This window comes from Colossoma macropomum, unplaced genomic scaffold, assembly GCF_904425465.1.
Source record: "Colossoma macropomum unplaced genomic scaffold, Colossoma_macropomum, whole genome shotgun sequence".
NCBI classification, from domain to species: Eukaryota; Metazoa; Chordata; class Actinopteri; order Characiformes; family Serrasalmidae; genus Colossoma; species Colossoma macropomum.
Window position 1 is genome coordinate 37185894 of NW_023494792.1, and position 20354 is coordinate 37206247.

At 37.8% G+C, this 20354-nt stretch overlaps 2 protein-coding genes across 4 annotated transcripts in view; both read right to left on the reverse strand.

Annotated features, from left to right (window-relative positions):
* creb3l2 (cAMP responsive element binding protein 3-like 2) overlaps window positions 1-8482 on the reverse strand; it is a 28454-nt gene extending 19972 nt beyond the window's left edge. For both annotated transcript variants that reach the window (XM_036577059.1, XM_036577058.1), the window contains exon 1: window positions 8066-8482. In XM_036577059.1, the coding sequence (XP_036432952.1) occupies window positions 8066-8164 (99 nt within the window). In that variant the 5' untranslated portion in view covers window positions 8165-8482. The remainder of the gene's footprint in view (window positions 1-8065) is intronic.
* Window positions 8483-9279: 797 nt separating this feature from the next.
* ssbp1 (single-stranded DNA binding protein 1) lies at window positions 9280-15438 on the reverse strand. Of its 2 annotated transcripts, none has more exons than XM_036577062.1 (7): window positions 15349-15438; window positions 11018-11086; window positions 10859-10916; window positions 10451-10591; window positions 10241-10328; window positions 10015-10103; window positions 9280-9728 (listed from the first exon to the last, which is right to left on the reverse strand). In XM_036577062.1, exons 2-7 carry the CDS (start codon window positions 11039-11041, stop codon window positions 9685-9687), a joined length of 444 nt encoding a protein of 147 aa, XP_036432955.1. In that variant the 5' UTR covers window positions 11042-11086; window positions 15349-15438; the 3' UTR covers window positions 9280-9684. The 2 variants fall into 2 exon arrangements, with proteins under 2 accessions (XP_036432955.1, XP_036432954.1); XM_036577061.1 differs by having other exon boundaries at window positions 15345-15411.
* Window positions 15439-20354: the final 4916 nt, after the last annotated feature.

The following is a 20354-nucleotide window of genomic DNA, read 5'->3' on the forward strand; positions in this document are numbered from 1 at the left end:
TAAGATCTAATTCTAAAGCTTAAATGAGTTTTAAAGGTACAATACATTCAATTTCACAGGGGAGAGGGGCATATTTGTACTTTTTCATTACTTAAAGGGAATTTTTCAAAGTTTCGGACTAATTTAATTGTTAGGTTGTAAACAAATTCATTCAGAGTAGCCTGGTGTGAAATGATGCATCATACAGAACCTTATAGGCTTGAATTTCTTTACATTGTTGGTCACAGGAACCATGGGTTGCTTGGTCTACATTGCAAATACAAGCATTTTATTTACTATTCAAAACTATCAATAATCTTAATGTGTCTTCTGATGTTTTATATGAACTGATTAAAAAAAAAAAGTTTTCTTTGAATACCTTTTTCCCCTTACAATGCCCTGCCTCTCTGTCATGAATGGACTTTAAAACTTACATTTTAATCCAAAATCTTTTCTCAAAACTATCATGAAACAATCTCTCAGGCATCACACTCCTGCTAATGTTTGTCTATAAAGATCGCTTTGTGTTTGATTTTACAAACCTGTTAGCAGTGGGTGTAGCTGAAACACCTGAATTTAGTAATTAGGACGGGTATGCATATATATTTAGCCATATAGTGTATTTGTAACCATTTCATGTAAACTTCCTGTGAGTTAGTGTTCTTTGAATGCCTGGTTCCTATCACCACCGCTGTGAACGATTTTTGACAACTTTCTCTACAATGACACTTTTTTTTTTAACAAATTACCCTGAATCATTACTTTTACAAGATATATTTTTAATTATGCAGAAACTTTAACAAAATTGGTGGAATTAATCTTTAATTTTTTAAGCCAAACCATAAGACAAAAAAGTCTTATTTGTGTCTCACTATAAAACATAAAAATAAAAATAATAATATGTTTAAACCATTTAAAATAATTGCAACAGAATATGGTACTATTACATAGCTTTGAGGGCACCAACAAAGTGACTACATTTGTACCCAAAAAAGTACAGTTTAGTACCCTTTGCTTGTTGTGGGCGCTATAGGGTTACATCTAAAACCTAGAGTATGGAGACCAACTTGTGCATGGCAAATCAACCACAGCCTCAAGGCAGGGTATATTTAGCCTCAGTCCAGACTATGAGGTCTCTCATTCAATCCTTAAAACCACTCAGCCATTCATTCAGTGTGATAGAGATGTGTACTTTAATCAAACTATACCACACTGGACTGACATATGCCTGAATTGATGCAATGGGCATTTTTCTTCTACTGAACCAACAAGCACTGTAAAAAGTTGTGAGCTTCAAATAAGTGTTACATTAATAAGTGTCAGCACTAAAGGAGAAGGAACATTTTCCTTAACAAAACTGTGAGAGGCACAATCAAACATCTCACCAGAGACACTGTTCTCAGCCAATGGCTCTATTGTCAAACCTAACAAAGGTGTTTAAGTTAGTCAGTGCTCTCACAGTCAATAGCCTTTACTATATTCCACAGCCACTTCGCCCCTTGAAACGACTAAACTTAAGGTCTAGTCCAAATAAGGCTACATCCTTTTAGACTGAGGCAACTGAGACAGAAAGAGTGAAAGCTTAGACAGCTTCAGGGAAAGAGAACACTAGGACAGGAGACGGGGGGGAGGAAACTGAGTTAGGGTAATGAGAGGCTGTGAGAGTGTGTGTGTGTGTGTGTGTGTGTGTGTGTGTGTGTGTTCACACAGGTGAAGGGCCAAGCCTAGGCTCAGGTTACACCATACAAAGACCATCCAATCAGCTCAAGCAGAGCCAAATGCCAAAATCATGTACACAGGGGAGCGAGGGAGAAAGTGTGTGTGCATTAGACAGACACTGGTCCATTCGCCAAGCCTCCCAGAAGCCTGAGGCAGCGCAAGAACAGGCCAGGCTGTGTCCGCCCAGCCCACGGAGAGGTGAGAAGAGAAAAAAGACAGCTCTGTGAGGAGAGGCCTGGCCTTACCCAAACATGCAGTCTGAGAAAGGCTTTTAATATAAGGCTGTCAGCAGTGCATTCCTTATTCCTCTCTCACCCCAACTTATACACACTCACATTACTATCTTGATCAGGAGGTTTTCTAATGAACAATCTATTACTGTAGTTCATGCGCCATCCTATGCAACCATATGCCCAAACTCACTAATGGTAACGACCTAAGTAAAAAATTGATTTTGTTTAAATGTTGATATTTTATTATAGGTGTATTATAGGTGTATATTGTACCAATACATATTTATTGTACTCAGGAAGAGCAAGATGTTTAGGAGACACTGGACGACTGTAGTAAAATATCTGCATTATGTTAATTTTACTGCAACTGAAACCCAATGGAAATACAGAACTGTGCAAAAGTCAGAGACCACCCTTAGAGCACTCACTTATTTCATTTCCATTCGAAACAGCCATTGAGTACAAGCAATTCATTTTTCTGGAGATGCTTCTGAGGAGAGTAGTTTTTGTAATGAAACACTTGCATAAGGAAGGTGAAAGTCAAATGAAAACAAGCAAATGATCAAAAAATACTTCAATAATATTAAGAAAATGGGACTTCTAACAACTTTGCAAGACCTAGCAGACCACCAAATATATTACCATAAAATAAACAGTATTTAAAGCTATTTGAGAGATCCAGAAAATCAAGCTCCACTCTTGCCTTACCTCTCAAAAATAACCATAAGTTTTTCTGTTCATTCCTCATTGTGAGAAGATAATTCACCACTATGGGTCTGAAAAGATGCAAAGCTGTCAATAAGCTGTTACTGAGAAAAGGAAATAGAAAAAGAAAATTTGCAGATCAAACAAAGAAGCTTCTGAATCATCACTGAATGTGTTTGGGATTCAACTCCTAAGACTGAACTTTGGAGGCGCAAAAAATCTCTGCATATTTCTTAAAACAAGTCTCTGAACAGAATGGAAGCTGTAATAAATGCAGAGTGGATTCATTAAATACCAAAATATTGATATTATATTTACTTGTTGAGACATCTGTGTAATTTTCTGTTACATATATGTTTTCAGTTTTTTTTCCTGACATTGAAAAATAAATAACCTGTATGGAATGGATGTTTTGACTGTGAATTATATTAAGGTGAACGGCCGTAACGCTCAACATGGTGTCTTTTCACTGAGAACATTTCACCTTTAAAAAAAGAAAAGCAGTGGGCTCACTGGTTCTGCCGCGAGAAGAAAATATTATGGTGCTAATGGGGAAAGTTCCTCCTCTTTGTGGAGATCTGCACAAGCGCAGTAGCCAGAACAACCTGAAAAATCATGTTTTTTGTACGTTATTGAGCCAAATGCTGCAAACTATTTATGAATTTTTTTTATCAGATGTTACCAACGATTCCAAATATGTTTATGGTAATTGAAATGAAAAGGTAATTTTACCCTCAGTTTCAAGTATTTTGGTCTCTCCCATTCAAAGAGACGGGAGTCTGGTCTTGTATGGCTCGAAATAACTGCCCGGCAGCGTTGCAAAGATGGCTGCTGAATGAAAAGACATTACTATAAGGACTAGTATATATCAGCATCAGTATGTAAGATATGTATATGAAAAATACTGGATATCGGTATCGGCCCACAGTTTCCATATCAGTGCATCCCTGATAATAAAATCCATATGTATTATGCATATATAAGTATCTGTGTGTAATAAGAATTTACTAAGCCTAAACTTAATCTTAAATTCATTAACAAAATTAAACATTTTTTGTGATCTTTCAGCTTTTAAAAATGAAACATGGAGATGAAAATAAAAATGAAAAAAGAGCACACTTTGTTGGTCCTGACACTGCAGGAAACTCCCATTTTGTCTTAAAAACATAAGAAAAGATATTTTAGTTTTAATGATCTTCTGTAATAATTTTGACCAATCAATTTAAAATATCAGGTAAAAAGCACTAAATCAATCTTTTAGTGAGAAAGTTGTTTAGAAAATCTGCTTTTTGATGCCTGCGTTGGTACCACCATAAAATCAGAATCTCCAGGCTAGCTGCTTTTCTCACAGAGCACTGCAGTATGGAATTAATTTTGTGCCAAAAGTTGCAAATAAAATAATAAAATTTCACAAGTAAAATACGGAGTATCAAAATGTCCAAAATGTGTTGCAAATACAAATAATAAGAGTTAAATCCTACTTTTTTCAAAAGGATTACTACTCATTTTCACTCATTTTGCCAGTTTTTGCTTTAGCTTGTTTCTATTTGCTGATTTTGCTGATATACTTTTTGCTTCTGAAATCCTTCTTTTACTTCTGACTTTCTGGCACTCTTTAACGGGGGGCAGGTCTTAGAAGAGGGAGTTCACCTGCACTCTCTTTTGGTCAACTGATTTGGAGGGACAGGTCTTCTGACCACAAATTATTAATGTTACACAAGTTTATGGGTCCTGTGTCAACCTGGGTAAAATGGTACAACTAATATGAGCAATGAGAAACAAACTTTATGTCATGAATGAACAACACTGCACCACCTTTCGAGTTTGCAGATGCTAGTGCAAATTAGCCTAGCAGTGTCCTCTATGGCTAACGAGACTAGTCATGCTGATAATAGGACAAAATTGCTGACATATTTAAAGTTAGTTCACTGTATTATTGAGAAGACAGAGATTTGGAGCAGTAGCATTCTGTAAACTAGCGTGCTGAGATGACAGGAAGCCTGTTTCAGTGACCAACACAGGTATTGTGTGGGTAGAAACAACATAAAAATGACAGAACAGCCTTCATAACCCCCAGAACTTACGGCCAAAGATGAAAAGTTGACTTGATTCCTATTGCAGTGATTAAACATTGCTGTCTGTCTATCTCAAGGCAGCAGTAAGTCGTAGCTGGCAGTAATCAGATGTATTTTCCACTCTTCACTGTGTTTAGGTTAGATCAGTGCAGCAGTATTTCACGCAATGTAGGGAATAGCTGAAACTGTGCAAAGCTGTAGGTCTCCAGAATCAGGGCTAATACACCTTGATTTAAACAGCTGCAAAGCACACCTTGTTTAGCTCTTTAGCAGACAGTACTACACAAGGTAGTGCTAGCAGCTGCAAACAGCTAACTTTACCTAATGTACTTCAATTTTACACAGGGTGACACAGGACCCTGAGCGTGAGTTACATTAACAAAGATGACAAACACTGCTCATAAGGTTGGACATATCAGCGCAATCCTCTCTAGCAATACTACACTCGGCAAAACCAGCAAATAGAAACAAATTAAAGCAAAAACTGGCAAAATTAGTAATACATTTGTATCATTTGTACATTTGTAAATATGAATAATAATCTTTTTGAAAAGTTAAGTTTGATTTAACTCTCATTATTTGTAACATATTTTGGACAATTTGATACTTAATATTTTGCTTGTGGATTTTATTATTGTATTTATAACTACTGGCACAAAATTAACTCCATACAGCAGCGATAACAGCACAGTTTGCACCTTCTACCAGGTAGCCTCTCTTTCATAAATACATTTTATATGCCTCATCTAAATATGGTCAACAGTGCAGAGCAAGAGACTACCTCTTAACATCCAGCACGGACTAGAGCTCCTATGGGCAGCAGGACAGACTTCTTAAAAAACACATCCTGTTGCCTGTCTGCTGCTGTTCTGGAACAATCCCTGCCCCCAACTGTCTGCTAGCAGGCCAGAGAACCAGAGCAAGGGACGAAAAACACGTTGGTCTTGCAGCAGTCTGTGGTATTTGCTACTGAAGGGAGAAAAAAGCTCAGTAGCTGTGGAAACACAACCCATAGTTTGACTGTATGCACGAACAAACCCCAGAGATAGGTACTATGTTCTGGGAGGTTGAATATTCAGAGCCATTAAGGACAATCCCCATTATAAGCCAACAACAGTGCCAAAATTCTAACTTGATCATAAATTTATCTGACTCAGAATCTGAAAAATAGACATCTTGAGTGCCAGCGGGTTATTTTTTTTCCGTCCCAGCAGTGTTTTCAATGTGATGACCTTAGGAATCCCTACTGTGACTAAAAAACATTTTAAAAAGACCCTAATTTTTCTAGATACACTGTATTTAAAGGTTCTGAAGAAGGTGATCTTGACTAACGAAAACACTGCTATACTATAATGGACGAGTAAGGCTGGACAGCTCTTTTTAAACTGTATCCTTCTTCATGTTGGCACTGGAGTTGGCAGACTGTAGCACTCTCCATAACTCCAGTATATGGTCATGGAAGTCCAAGGCAGCATAGCACATCTGGCCTCCAAAACAGGACTGAACGGAGCAGGGATAGTGGCGGAGGCTAATGTGCTTTGCCAGGCTAATCTCGCATTACTTCGCCGAGCTTACTATGAGCAGTAAGAAATGCTGAGCACAGGCCTCTGCTGAAGCGCTTCTCTCAGCAGCTCTCTAAACCCTGCCCCTGAAGAGAAAACAAGCCTGAGCCTTACTTTTCTATGCATAGTCAAGCAGTTGTTTCTCAGCCTGTGAAATCTGACATGATATATTATTTTTCCAGATACCATTCTTTGCAAAAGTCTGATGATACTGGTAAATTGTAAAATATACTGTAATATATAATGTACCAGACGAGCCTGCAAATAGGTGTACTAGTGCTTAAAAGTCAAGAACTATATTTCTGATAAAGTCAGAATAACTTCTGACTTTATATTACTGAATTAATACACAGCAAAATTCCTAGCGTTGAATGATCACAATGCTGAATAGCCTTGGACTGATAAATGATATCAAGTATCACAACAGTACCGGTTTTGTGCAAATAAATGCATATATCATGTACATCATCATTCTTAATGTTGAATACACTTTTTTGTGTTCAGCTGAACTGGAAGGTGTGCAACACTGGGCTGAAATATTTAGTTTTGACTGTTGTTCCAAACCAAAACCTACTGCTATAGAGACAGTCTGGCTGTTTAAATACAGAAGATAATTTCTAACAGCATACTTGTGAACTACATGTGTGTACCACCCCTATCAATAGTCCCAGTCCTTAGGACAGGAGCAGCTTAGTTCTCTGCAGGGGCGGAGGCCGTAGCTCTCAGGCAAGGCTGCAGATGATAACAGCTGGCATTGTTGTGAGGAATTCCGAGTCAACAAACCACAGGGACAGTGAGAGAGTGAGTAATGAGGCATGGGAGGGAGGCTCCTCATGGAGCGGAGCAGAACGTGCATACGGAGAGTGTCGACCAACACAGACGTCCAGAAACAAAGAGCCTGTTCTGTTCTCATGGCGCAACATGAACCACTGGTTGACTATGAGGCATGCAAGGTTCTGTGGAGAGGCACCAAAGGCATCAAACAATAGCGGAGTTACTTAGAGACTTGCGCTTTGAAGATTACACATGTTCGCATATGTACTTGAAAAACTGAGCATGTTTAAGTTTGATTTTTCCTAGATGCTGTTACCATAAGCAGCCTTTGTTTCTTTTGGTTTCTCGCTAGCTATAAAGCTGTATCATCACGAGGGCTTTACTAAACTAGCTCAAAACTATCTGGAATGGACACCAGGCTCATTATGGACCCTTTCGTTTCTCATCACTGTGCACTCTTATCCCATCCCTTACTGCTTGAGGCCCTTTCCCTGGTCACTGGTCGAGAGCTGGAACACAGACCTATCATTACATAACGACCATACAGCAAGTTCAAAAAGGTACTAACGTTAATATTTGTTTCAACTCCACAAGAACAGACGAGCCTTTTTAAATAAGAAAGATTACCGTCACCCCTTTTGTGTCATGTTCCAAATTTTCATCACTCTCCCATACTGCCAGTTCTGCTAACCTGGAGCTGCGGCACCATTTGAACTTTATTCCACGGGACCCAGATGAACCCACAGCCCAGTCTGCTTTCCTCATGGCGTTCAAACGTCTTTCACAACACCCAGTACCTTTTAAAAATACGGTAACCAGGAAATGTCATAGCGACCCAATTCGCTTCGTTTCAGCGTCAATATTAAACCTGTTGACAGAGCTGGCAGAATACTAGCTAACTCTCTCGTTCATATTTTGGCCTGCGTGCCTCAGACCTTCAGAGAGCAGCTGCGCCATAACACCGACTAAAATGTTAAAATGTATAGGAAACAACAAATGTCATTAAACGCACACTTACCGTGCTGTACAGAACATTATCGTTGTCGCAGGGCTCCGACAGCTCGCTGAGATTTCGGTCCCACTGTATAAACGGTTCTCCGCTGTCCAGTATTTCCATCCCTCGAGTCGTCTCAGAGCACAAACTGAGAGACGATTACAAAACAAAAGGCGAACTGCAATAACTTACAGGACGAATGCTTTTCCTGTCAGTTGAAAGTTCATACGATAAACGATGTAGTCAGTCAAGGCTACCGGCGGCGAAGCCACTTCTTTAACGTGTTCCCAGTTTTTGGGTGTCGACAAATCACATTCGTCATGAGCTGGCCGCTGGCTACTTTTTCAGATGTGGTCCAAACTCAAGATGGACTTTTCTCCGTTTCCTTGGGACTGACGCCTCTTCTCAGACAATTAGGAATTTGGGGGTGGAGAAACAGAGGGAGTAACGAAACGAACTTAATTCCGCAAAGGACGTTATTTATGTTATTGTTTTAATCAAATCTGTAACTCTCAGGAACAAATGGGTTTGTTTTTTCTTCTGAAAAAGCCTGATATTTAATTGTATATTAAGGCTGTCACAAATCTGTTTTTGAGACCAAAACATACACAACTGTAGACCTCTGGATCCGCCCTATCAAATCTGCTCTAAACCAATCAGATGAGCGATTCCACTTAAAGCGCGATTACACGAGGTAATTCAATGAAGACAGACAAGAGCTATAACCAATTAGATTTAAGGAAAGCCTCTCGCACTTTATTGATGTGTCCAAAGTCCAATCACAGGTTGTGCGGTTCAACTCCTCAGCGAACCGTATAAAGACAAGTATCCCAAAAACTATAGAACCGCCTGCAAGCGCCATTCTTCAAAACACCGAAGTGTGGTTGTTATTCTTCCACATATTTCCCCTTAAAAACATCGAATCTGTAATAAAATAACTAGCTAATTTGTCAAATGTAGACAAGGAGTTATTTCTTAATATCAGACACAGAGAGGGAATATTTTACCCAAATAAGCAACAGACTTTCGTCATGATAATTACACTGTTTAACTATGTAAAAAAAATCGTACCCATTTATATGTTGAGTACAAAGACAGTACTGAAACTACTGGTTATGAGGTTTCCCAGAATAAAACCTTAAACAGTTACTGAAACCAAATGGTGCTGATACACTTAGCCACATCTAACTGAGCAAGAAAGAACTATACACAAAGAAAGAAACATCTCTATACAAAACTCACAAGAAAACCTTTGCCAATTTTATGGGCATTTTGAACAGCAAGCATGGAGAAGTCTTTACATATCACAGTCTGTAATTTTTACTTTTGGTTTTACAATACATTTTAGTATGTATCAGTAAAACAGACCATAAATGCAACATTATTTGACAAAAAGAGAGTAAAAAAAAATATTTGTATTGTTTAAACTAGCATGTAAGCACATTAAAGTGCAAACTGTTAGGGATACATATGGAAATCTGTTACATCTGGAAAACTGTTACTTCCACATTCTGACCCATATGTAACTGCAGGGCAGACACAAAGTTGCACAAGAGCAACAAAGTATCGAGTCTAGCATGATTGAAGATATTTGGTATCTTCTTTTGTTTTGTTTTTTTAAATCAACACTCCAGAAAAACACCTCAGACTCTATCCCGTATGTTGTCACTTAAAAAGACAATGTTATCTGTGGAGAGAGAAGAAAGGTTACATCACTTAAGTAGAGTCAAACCAGAAACATCTTCACATTAACTTGTCCTCAACATCGGCATAGTAGTACAGGAGTCATGAAAATCTCAAAACCCGTCACTGTGAGCTGTACTGTAAAGTTGGCTTGTCATTTTTGTACATAAAGAGGAAGCATCTTTAATAAACTCAATCCACATATTTACCAAAATGTTAAGCATTCTGGCTGTGGGGCACTTTAAGAATGCAAGCTGATAATGCAGATGCAATGTGATGTCATATCCAACCTGCAATAATGGTGGTGGCCTGCCGCCTCACGTTGTTTTTGTCCACATACTCTCCATAGTCCAGCTTCCCCTCAACAAGAATCCGAGACCTGATTTTTTTAGTGAATGTAATATAATAAAAACATAACACAACCTGGTTCTGATGATCGAGCAAAGTACAATCAGCGGGCATCAATGCCATGTTTATATCAGTTAAAACTAGAAGTGAACAGCACAGGACACTTACCCTTTCTTTACATACTGATAGGCCACATCTCTTAGACCAGGCTTGAACACAGAGATTCTGTGCCATGTTGTCTTCTGACTGATATCTCCTGCAAAACCCATAGGCATTCAAACATAACACAGTTACAATATATAGATATTAATAGATTACTATAAACAATGTAATTAAGTTACTCTAGGGTCAAATAAATAGTGTGCTGGCAAATGTCACCTGTATTTACAGACTCTCCCTCTCCAGAGCGCCACATCTCATTAGTTGCCATGGAAAAGATGGTGACTGGGTTTCTACCCTCCACCTGTCTCATAACTGGGTCCTGCCCCACCCGACCCAGCAGCTGTACTCGGTTAATTGCTGAGAGAGAGCAAGAGAGAGCACAGAAGAAAAGTAAAACAATGAGCAGGAAATACTGTGTTTCCACTAGCTACTGTTGGTTAATTTAACCTTTTTATGCAGGATACTTAAATAAAAAACACCATGGTTTTATCATCAAGAGATTCTTAAGGCTTGTGGATTCAACTAACATTGTTTAAAATTTGCCAAGTGCAACTTCAATCATCAAAGATATATTTTTCCAAGTCTGTCACAGCAGCAGTTAAGTGTTTACTCAAGTGTACTCACATCTCTCCAAGATAAGACTGGTATCTGTGGAATTGTGTCTGACAACCTGTCTGAGTAACTGTTAAAACACATGGAATGATACATGTAATGAACCACAGAAATAAAAAAAATGAGCTACACACAGAATACATAATGAATAATTTTAAGTCTTAAACCTACCTGTGCTGACACACTCCTAAGCATTTTCTGTTTGTGAATGATACCCTTGGTTGACTACAAATACTGTATCTAGAAAAAAAAGGATGACATTCAAAAAAGTAGAGCCAATGGCATACATTGTCTTGTTCAAGACATCACAGAATTAACATAGACATGCAGGCTGCTAGAGGTAGAAATGGCAATGTCACTGGTTTGTTCAACAAACAGCTAATGTTTCAAACAAATAACATCACCCAACATGCATGTAGCTTTCTGTGTGGTGCTATCAGCCATCTACTATAGAAACAAATCACACAATCTCACCTGAATTCACTGTGGTCCCTTTGTTAGTCATTTCTTTGTTATGAAGGATCACAAATGTAACAGATTTTATACGAAATATTTTATGAACATTAAGTTATTGCAATGACTCATAACATGGTATTTAGTATGAGTTTTGCGCCATCTACTGGACAAGTATCGCACTACATGGTTAAAAGGGCAAAATTTTCAGGTAATTTATTACCTTAATAATTAATTCATTTTTTTAAATGTCACATTACTTTTCACCTAGTCATATTTACTTATTATTTTGCTAGAAATCATTTTATTTTACTTTTTATTTCTAATTTGTAACCACCCTTTATTCACGTTGTCCCCTGAATCCACTTTTTCAGTGACATCAAATTTATCCTTAAATAGTGAACTAGTCATGTTCATTAATTTTAGCAATAATCCTGACAAATAATTTAAGAACAAAACACATTAAATCCCAACCTTGAAACGATCTCTCTCTTTTTGATTTTAATATCATTGTTAATTGAATTTAGGGAATGACTGGTTTACACTTGAGAAGCCATCCAAAGTTGAGAACCTGCTGGTTCTCAAACCGTTTTACCCCTAACTTATTTTTGGTTTGACAGGCAGGTTTCAGTTTGTATCTGGTGGATTGACGTGAAAGAACTAGCCATCTCGACTAATTTCTGCCACCTTCTGCCAATTTCTGACATTACTACATGAAACAAGGTCTTAATAAATCAACGTAGCATTTTTCGTATTTGTCAGAGACACTGACCTAAAGAGCTGCCATAGTCACCTCGACTGAAGGTTATAAACTAAACCATCAGACAGGCTTTGGCTGCAGGGGTTCTACACCCAACCACGGTAAAGTTAGTTTTATTTTCGATATTCGTCTTTTCGGCGCTAATAACATTTGATCGGACTACGGTAGTCAGTAAAGACTTACATATTCATGACAGAACGACCACAGAGAGTGATGCACACCTGTTCTTTTGCAGTTTGGGTGACATTTAATGTACCGCTCTTTTTGTGTTAATACCATAGAACTGAGACAAGTATTTCAATCGGAAGAAAAAGCATGCACTTCTAGACCACGCCTACATCCATGCACACACATTTGTTTTCCTCCAAAGCGTCAGACAATAAAACGTCAATAGCTCCGTAAACACTGTGTCCACACACATCTGATTAACTGTGTTATTTGCTCTAAATTATGGTTAGAAATACAAACCACTTTAATTTAGAAAAAGGATTTGAATTAACCTGTAACTAAAATGTACTTGCCAATACTTGTCCTAACAGTACTGAGCGTACCTTACCTGTAAAAACTGATATTACCTGTATACTGATATAGCTAGTTAGCTTGATGTCGGAGGTTCAGTAATCGACAGACATTAGCAGTCTTGAAGATCCTTAACCATCTAAAATATTAGTTTAAAAAATGAGAGTGTAGAAAAGACAACGTCTTATTTAAGTGGATCAAATTGCAAATCAAAAGTGAGTCAGATTTAAGTTTTAAATCTTGAGCATTTTTTTCATTTTGAATTTTGATAACATTTTAGATGTTGAACATTTAAATCAGCAGTGTCTGGTGCAGGTAAGTTTCAGTAATGACACACAAACTTTGAATTTTACTTGAGGATATAATGTAGCTAAAATACTGCTTAGATTCAAAACGCAGCATTCACTGTAGTTAATGCAGCTGAAATGCTTTTGAAGGCTAAAATACAAATATTAATATAAAGTAATTATTCCAGTACATTCAAAATTCAAAAGTTGTGTATGATTGCTGAAACTTAACTGCACCATACACAATTGTTTGTAGTGTTGGGTGTAATACAGCTGAAATGCTATTGAAATTCAAAATTGATAAAAGTTAATAAAACATATATATATTCCAAAATCCAAAGGTGGTGCATCATTGCTGACACCTTTCTGCACCATATACAGCTATTTTTAATGTTGTATATAATTTAGCTGAAATATTATTGAAATTCAAAGTACATAAAAATTAATAAAAAAGTAGTTACAGTAATATATCCAAAATCCAAAGGCTGTACATCATTGCTGACACCTCACTGCACCATACACAACTGTTTTTAATGTTGTAAATAATGTAGCTGAAATATTATTGAAATTCAAAATAGATAAAAATGAATAAAAAGTAGTTACAGCAATATCAAAAATTTAAAGGCTGTACATCATTGCTGACACAATTAACACATTAATATAAAGTAGCTATTCCTTTATATCCAAAACTAAACAGGATTTTGGATATAATGCAATAACTACTTTACATTAATTTTTATACATTTTGAATTATGATAATATTTCAGCTGTATTATATACAACACTAACAATAACTGTGTATGGTTCAGCAAGGCGTCAGCAATGATGCACACCCTTTGGATTTTGGATATAATGCAATAACTACTTTATATTAATTTTTATTTATTTTGAACTTCAATAATATTTCAGCTGCATTATATACAACACTAAAAATAACTGTGTATGGTGCAGTGCAGTGTCAGCAATGATGCACAGCCTTTGGATTTTTGATATATTACTGTAACTACTTTTTATTAATTTTTATGTATTTTGAATTTCAATAATATTTCATCTAAATTATATACAACATTAAAAACAGTTGTGTATGGTGCAGTGAGGTGTCAGCAATGATGCACCGCCTTTGGATTTTGGAATATATATGTGTTTTATTAACTTTTATCAATTTTGAATTTCAATAGCATTTCAGCTGTATTACACCCAACACTACAAACAATTATGTATGGTGTGGTTAAGTTTCAGCAATCATACACAACCTTTGAATTTTGAATGCACTGCAATAATTATATTAATATTTGTATTTTAACCTTCAAAAGCATTTCAGCTGCATTACCTGCAGTGAATGCTGCGTTTTGAATCTAAGCCGTATTTTAGCTACATTATATTCTCAAGTAAAATTCAAAGTTTGTGTGTCATTACTGAAACTTACCTGCACCAAACACTGCTGATTTAAATGTTCAACGTCTAAAAGTTTATCGAAATTCAAAATGAAAAAAATGTTCAAGATTTAAAACTTAAATCTGACTCACTTAGTGTTTGATGGATTTAAAAAACTTTTGATTTGCAATTTGATCCACTTAAATAAGACGTTGTCTTTTCTACACTCTCATTTTTTAAACTAATATTTTAGATGGTTAAGGATCTATGGAACCTTCAAGACTGCTAATGTCTGTCGATTACTGAACCTCCAACATCAAGCTAACTAGCTATATCAGTATACAGGTAATATCAGTTTTTACAAGTAAGGTACGCTCAGTACTGTTAGGACAAGTATTGGCAAGTACATTTTAGTTACAGGTTAATTCAAAGTCCTTTTTCTAAATTAAAGTGGTTTGTATTTCTAACCATAATTTAGAGCAAATAACACAGTTCATCAGATGTGTATGGACACAGTGTTTACGGAGCTATTGACGTTTTATTGTCTGACGCTTTGGAGGAAAACAAATGCGTGTGCATGGATGTAGGCGTGGTCTAGAAGTGCATGCTTTTTCTTCCGATTGAAATACTTGTCTCAGTTCTATGGTATTAACACAAAAAGAGCGGTACATTAAATGTCACCCAAACTGCAAAAGAACAGGTGTGCATCGCTCTCTGTGGTCGTACTGTCATGAATATGTAAGTCTTTACTGACTACCGTAGTCCGATCAAATGTTATTAGCGCCGAAAAGACGAATATCGAAAATAAAACTAACTTTACCGTGGTCTACACACACTCTCAACTAGTGAACAAGCTATAATGTGAGAAGCGTAACTTAGATTGGAAGTGCTGGTGAGGAAAACGCTCCTCGCGTGAGTTAACCGGCCTCACTTCAATACAATGAACTCGCTTCAGTAAGACATTTTCCCGCCAGTCAGTTGCGGTAGATGCTATCATTCAAAAGACGCCACATATTCATGAGCTGCACTTGAAAACGCTGTTTGCAGGGTGATTTAAACATGCAGTGAACTATCCTAGCTGTAAGGGTTGCGAGATCGAACTTACACACCCGCTGTTGGCGATGACAGCAACATGTAACAAGCCCATGCGCATTCTAGTCCATTAATAAAAGCGTTCCCCGGTAATATTCGGCCGAGAACCGGATAGTTCCGACCTAAAGAGACCTCATTATCTCGGAAAAAGATCATGCTTGTAAATGACAAGCTTATTTAAATGAGAATGTGAACGTGTTTTATTTGTTTTTTATTGATTCACCAATAACAACCGCTCAACGACATTTTCTTGTGATATTCTGATAACCCTTTTTTTTTGCAGCTAAGAGACCAATATGGTATAGACGTCACGGTCACGTCACTGGACGTTGCGCGCGCATTGTGGTGGAAGCAAAACAGCAGAAACAACTGGAGCGAAACGGGCGAGATCCATTAAATAACGACAAAAATGTCTTGTGCTGTCGGATGCCAGAATAGGAAAGGAAAAACAAATGACGTTAATTTTTATAGAATACCATCCTCAAAGACGCCCTTTGATGTGCTTGCCGTGTCTGTCCTTTCCATCTTGACAGCTCAACGTTACAAAGCAGCACGGTCGTATGGCTGCAGCACGACCCTAATCTGCGCTGTTTAGTGTACATTATAGCATTAATTTTATTTAAACAACAGATCTAAGTATATTCATACATACAGGTCATGGAGGGCACACTCTATTAGCCCTACAGCAAACTGTATTAGCCCTACATTAGCCTTGCAGCATGAATTAATTGACATAACTAGCAATAACATTTTTTGTACATACACCTAACAAACATCAAATAATGAAAAAGCGTTAATACTAATCCAGCCATGCAAGTGCAGTTCGCCGTCAGTAGTAGTTTGACTTGTTTATTTTGGCCCACATTTTGTATAGCTGTGTTTTATATCCTTGTCGCTGGCTGGCATTACGTCAATCTGTCAATCTGTAATACATAAAAAACATCTGACAAATCTCAGTAGTCAAGGTCTACCACAATGTACAAAATTGTATGCGTCAAGAGATTTTCATGCCTTGAGTTCTTCCTTCATAGACTCTGGGTTTTTCCACAAGGTATACAAAGATGTCCAGCTACTAAAACTTTGGCCATTTAGTTGGATCACTGACCCACTGACCACCCAAAAAACATTATTTACAAACACAAAAATGATCTATACATCCCATTGATATCTCAGATTTGACATCATGTAAATGGTACAACATTTGACTAATTTATTTTTTTCATCACTTTCTAAGAACTTTTAACTATTTTACTGTAATACTGTAATGAACTTGGAACAAGTTGTGGCCCAGACTCGCTTTACTAGAATTTCTGCAGAGAAACAACACAAAACCAAAAGAAAACACACAATGCTGCGCAAGCTCTAGGCTCATTCTGTTTACTGCTTGGCTCCCTTAAGCTTGCTACAAGAACACCCAACACTTGGTGTACCTAGACCTGCCCTTCAGAATAAAAGTTCTTGCAACAGAATTAAGCATAATTGTTTTTAACAAGCTAAATTTTAACTGCGTCATGAGCGTGCTTTAATAGTCCATCGTGTCTTGCGTACCCCCAACTGCTGGTAGAGCTCCTGGACCAGCCGTGCTTCAAAATCCTAGTCACTACGCAGCTCTCCAGGGATATCGAATCTGGTGAACATTCCTTCCATGAGTCAGTCTATGATGGTGGATGCCTCCTTGTTGGGGTCTGCATACACATCTAGCCATTAGGGAAGACAATTCATGGCCACCAGCACATAGTTCACACACTCTCCATTGTGGGAAACGGGCCCAGGATGCCAACTGCTACTCCTTCCAGGGGAAGCCCAGACTGTAGCTGCTGTAGGGGTGCTCCGGACTGTTCCAGTGGGCCGTTCTTAGCTGTGTATATGTCACACCTTTTGCAGATACACTCTACATCAGCCTGGCTCCCCACCAAGAAGAAGCAGGCTGCCAGTTGTCCCCATGTTTTTATGATGCTGAATAGCCCTGCTTCCGCTGCCCCATGGACAAGATACAGAACCTGCTGATGGCAGTAAGCAAGGACTACCAGTTGCCACAGCTCTCTGGCTTCGCTGTGGGAGCTCCAATGCCTGTAGAGGGCCCCTTCTTGCAGCTGTGCGGTGCCAACATAGCTTGGTCTGGCTGCCCCAACACTCCAGCCACTCCACCACTGGTACAATGACAGGGTCGCCTGTCTCTGCCCTGCCCAGAGCTTGACTACCTCTACCACTGCCAGCAGCCCTGTGTAAAAGGTTCTTCCATGTCTGGGAGGGCAAGAACAGAGGTGTCGGCCTGCTGAATGCTGTCAGGCAGCAGACCACTCAAAGTGCCAATCACTCTCTGTCAGGGTATGCAAAGGGCATTATTGAAATGCCAATAGTATGACGACAACACCAAGAAACTCTGGACCTGCCGTACAGTGTTTGGAATGTAGCTCTGCCTCTTCCTGCACCAGGTAAACTGCACATTAACAGCAGTCACACTAGAAATTTCTTCTAATCATTCTGTGATAAACAGTTTGAATATTTTTTGTGTGTGAAGCATTTTTATTTTCTTGTACTTTAACTGCCTAATCTACTTTCCTCTCTGTGTCTCTTTCTCTCTCTATGTCCCTTGTCCTTTCTCTCTCAGATTTAGGCCCAGTCCCATTTCACCCCTTGCCCCTACCACTTAACCCTCAGCCCTCTGTTTTGCGCGTTCACGTCTAGGGTTAGGGTGTCCCAATTTTTGTTGAGATAGAGGGGTAGGGCGAAGTGTTAGGGCTACATGGCCCTCCAAATGCAGGTTTTTCAGAGGCACACTCCAAACAGAGTGTTACGAGAAAAAAAGAAAAACTGGCAACATGGCTGCGCGAGCGACCAAAGAAACCCACAAATGTGAGTATTTTCTCTGTTAAAAAAAAATCACAATAACCATTGTATTATCTTACTTTAATGTCGTTTTAATTTATTATGGTCGTTTTCTTCATAACAAGCATAAAAAATCACTAATAGCATGCTAACGTCTCGGTAGCTAGCTACTTTTCCCGTTCCGCCTTAAATAGTCCAGCAGTATTGATGACTGAAGTGCCCGAATGTATTTTGAACGAGAAAATTCAAACAAGAAGCTGGTGAATACCTGACTTCAGCGTCATATCACTGAAGAATTAATGGTGGGCGATAATAAATAATTGTCTTATACCCCCTCTTTGAAAGCATATGATGCCCTAAATGTAACTAAAGCCCAGCAGTGAGGTTGCTGAACTTTTCCCTTCTTTGCTATCACTGAAGACGGGCTGGGTCACCTACAGAGCACCGCTAGTAACCTGTTAATAAAGCAATGTTTGTTTGTTTTTTTAATTTGAGGGTTGTCCCATTTCGTAGGGCAAGATTTCAACCACTACCCCTTGAAAACAAGGGGTAGGGGTAAAAAGAAGAAATGGGATTGGGCCTTGCTCTTGGTGGAAAATCTCTTTGACGGGGAGAAGAGTGTTTATGCAGCTCCTGAGACTTTGGTCCCTGCTGGGTGACTTTGTATGGAACGTCACATCCAGATGGTTCTGGAAAAAATTTAAGGCTGTTTAGCAGGCCTGACCAACCTCCATCTCTCATTCATTGTTTTTTCCCTTTTCTCTAATTGTAATCACACCCTAGTTTTAGACATACCTTTCAACCCAACCTCCCCTCATTCACTTACTTACTTTGAACATACTTTTCATTTTTGTATGTAGAAGCAATGTGAGATATATTTAAATTAGGGATGCACAGTGAAATCAGTCATATCAGTATCAGCAGATATTTTCTTTAAAAGAATTATCATCAGACAGATGTTTAAATTTGACAGATATTTCAAACTAATATTTGATGATGTGTTTACTGTACTTAAAAAGAGCCAACTGTTTAGCCAATACTGGGCTACTGTGCAAAAAGGTCTGCATTTTATTTTTTACTGAATTTGTAATTCTATAGAAATAGTTATATCTCCTTGTGGATCTAGTACCAGATTCTACATTTGAGAACTGTTTATGTATCCGCATTGACAGATATGTACATGAAAAGTAGTGGATATTGGCATCGTCCCATAATTCCAATGTTCATCCCTGATATAAGGTGTAAAGAAATGAGATATTAAGTGCTGTAGAATCTGCTATATTATCTATTTACATGTTAATTTTATTCAAAGTCTAATATCTCTAGTTTTTGTTGAATTTTTTTTAGCTATAGAAACTGTTCGTGTTTAAGATATTTTGTAGTATGAGTCTCCTTCTCATTCTCTTTCTTTCTGCAGGTGATTCTGCTGTTGTGTGAGAATACAAGTTTAAAGGCTTGAAAATTAAGAACATACTGTGCATTTGTTAAATAAACAATATTTTTACATGCTGTTTGTCCATGAGTCCATGTGTCTAAACCTTTTTTTGTACAGTGTGAAATTATTTGTTTAATAGTTGTATACATTATATACATTGTATGGAAATTAAGCCGTTGTTCTTGCTCTTTTTGTCTCCATGTTGGCCAAGTGGATTAACCATGTCTTCACTGATTAATGGCTTTGCTGGGACATAAAGTGAGATAAAGATTGACTTGACATAGTTTATACTTTATGTCAATATAAATGTAATTATGCATATATATAATCACTATTGACACTTTGCTCTCATCACCTCTTCTTTCTCTCATTCTTACCATTTCCTGTCCTTTCATGGTCTGTCTGGATGTTTGCAGGTAGTACTGCTCTGGATACATGTTGGAACTGTGAGTGCGAGAATGTGATTAATACCTTCTTTGAACACTTAAAATCACAAACTCATTCCATATTAAGTCTTATTATTCAGTAACTACATGGACTACAATTCAAATTGGCTGAGTTATTTATAGGTTATAGAAGTGTATAGTAAATCTTTGAACCCGGCAATGGGTCCTGGCTATTTCAAGGTAAAGCAGATGACAGTATGTATGATGTTTATTATGATTATTTATTATTTATTCTCCTCACATGTTAGAGTCAAAGTTAACTACCTCAATATGGCAGACGGTGAAGTATTTTGAATCATATGAAGACTGCAAG

Coding starts and splice junctions, on each gene's coding strand:
- ssbp1 (XM_036577062.1), bottom strand. CDS start 11,041: ATGCTTAGGAGTGTGTCAGCACAG. Junction 10,917..11,017: donor TTAGGAGTGTGTCAGCACAG/GTAGGTTTAAGA, acceptor GTGTTTTAACAG/TTACTCAGACAGGTTGTCAG. Junction 10,592..10,858: donor CAGTCTTATCTTGGAGAGAT/GTGAGTACACTT, acceptor GCTCTCTCTCAG/CAATTAACCGAGTACAGCTG.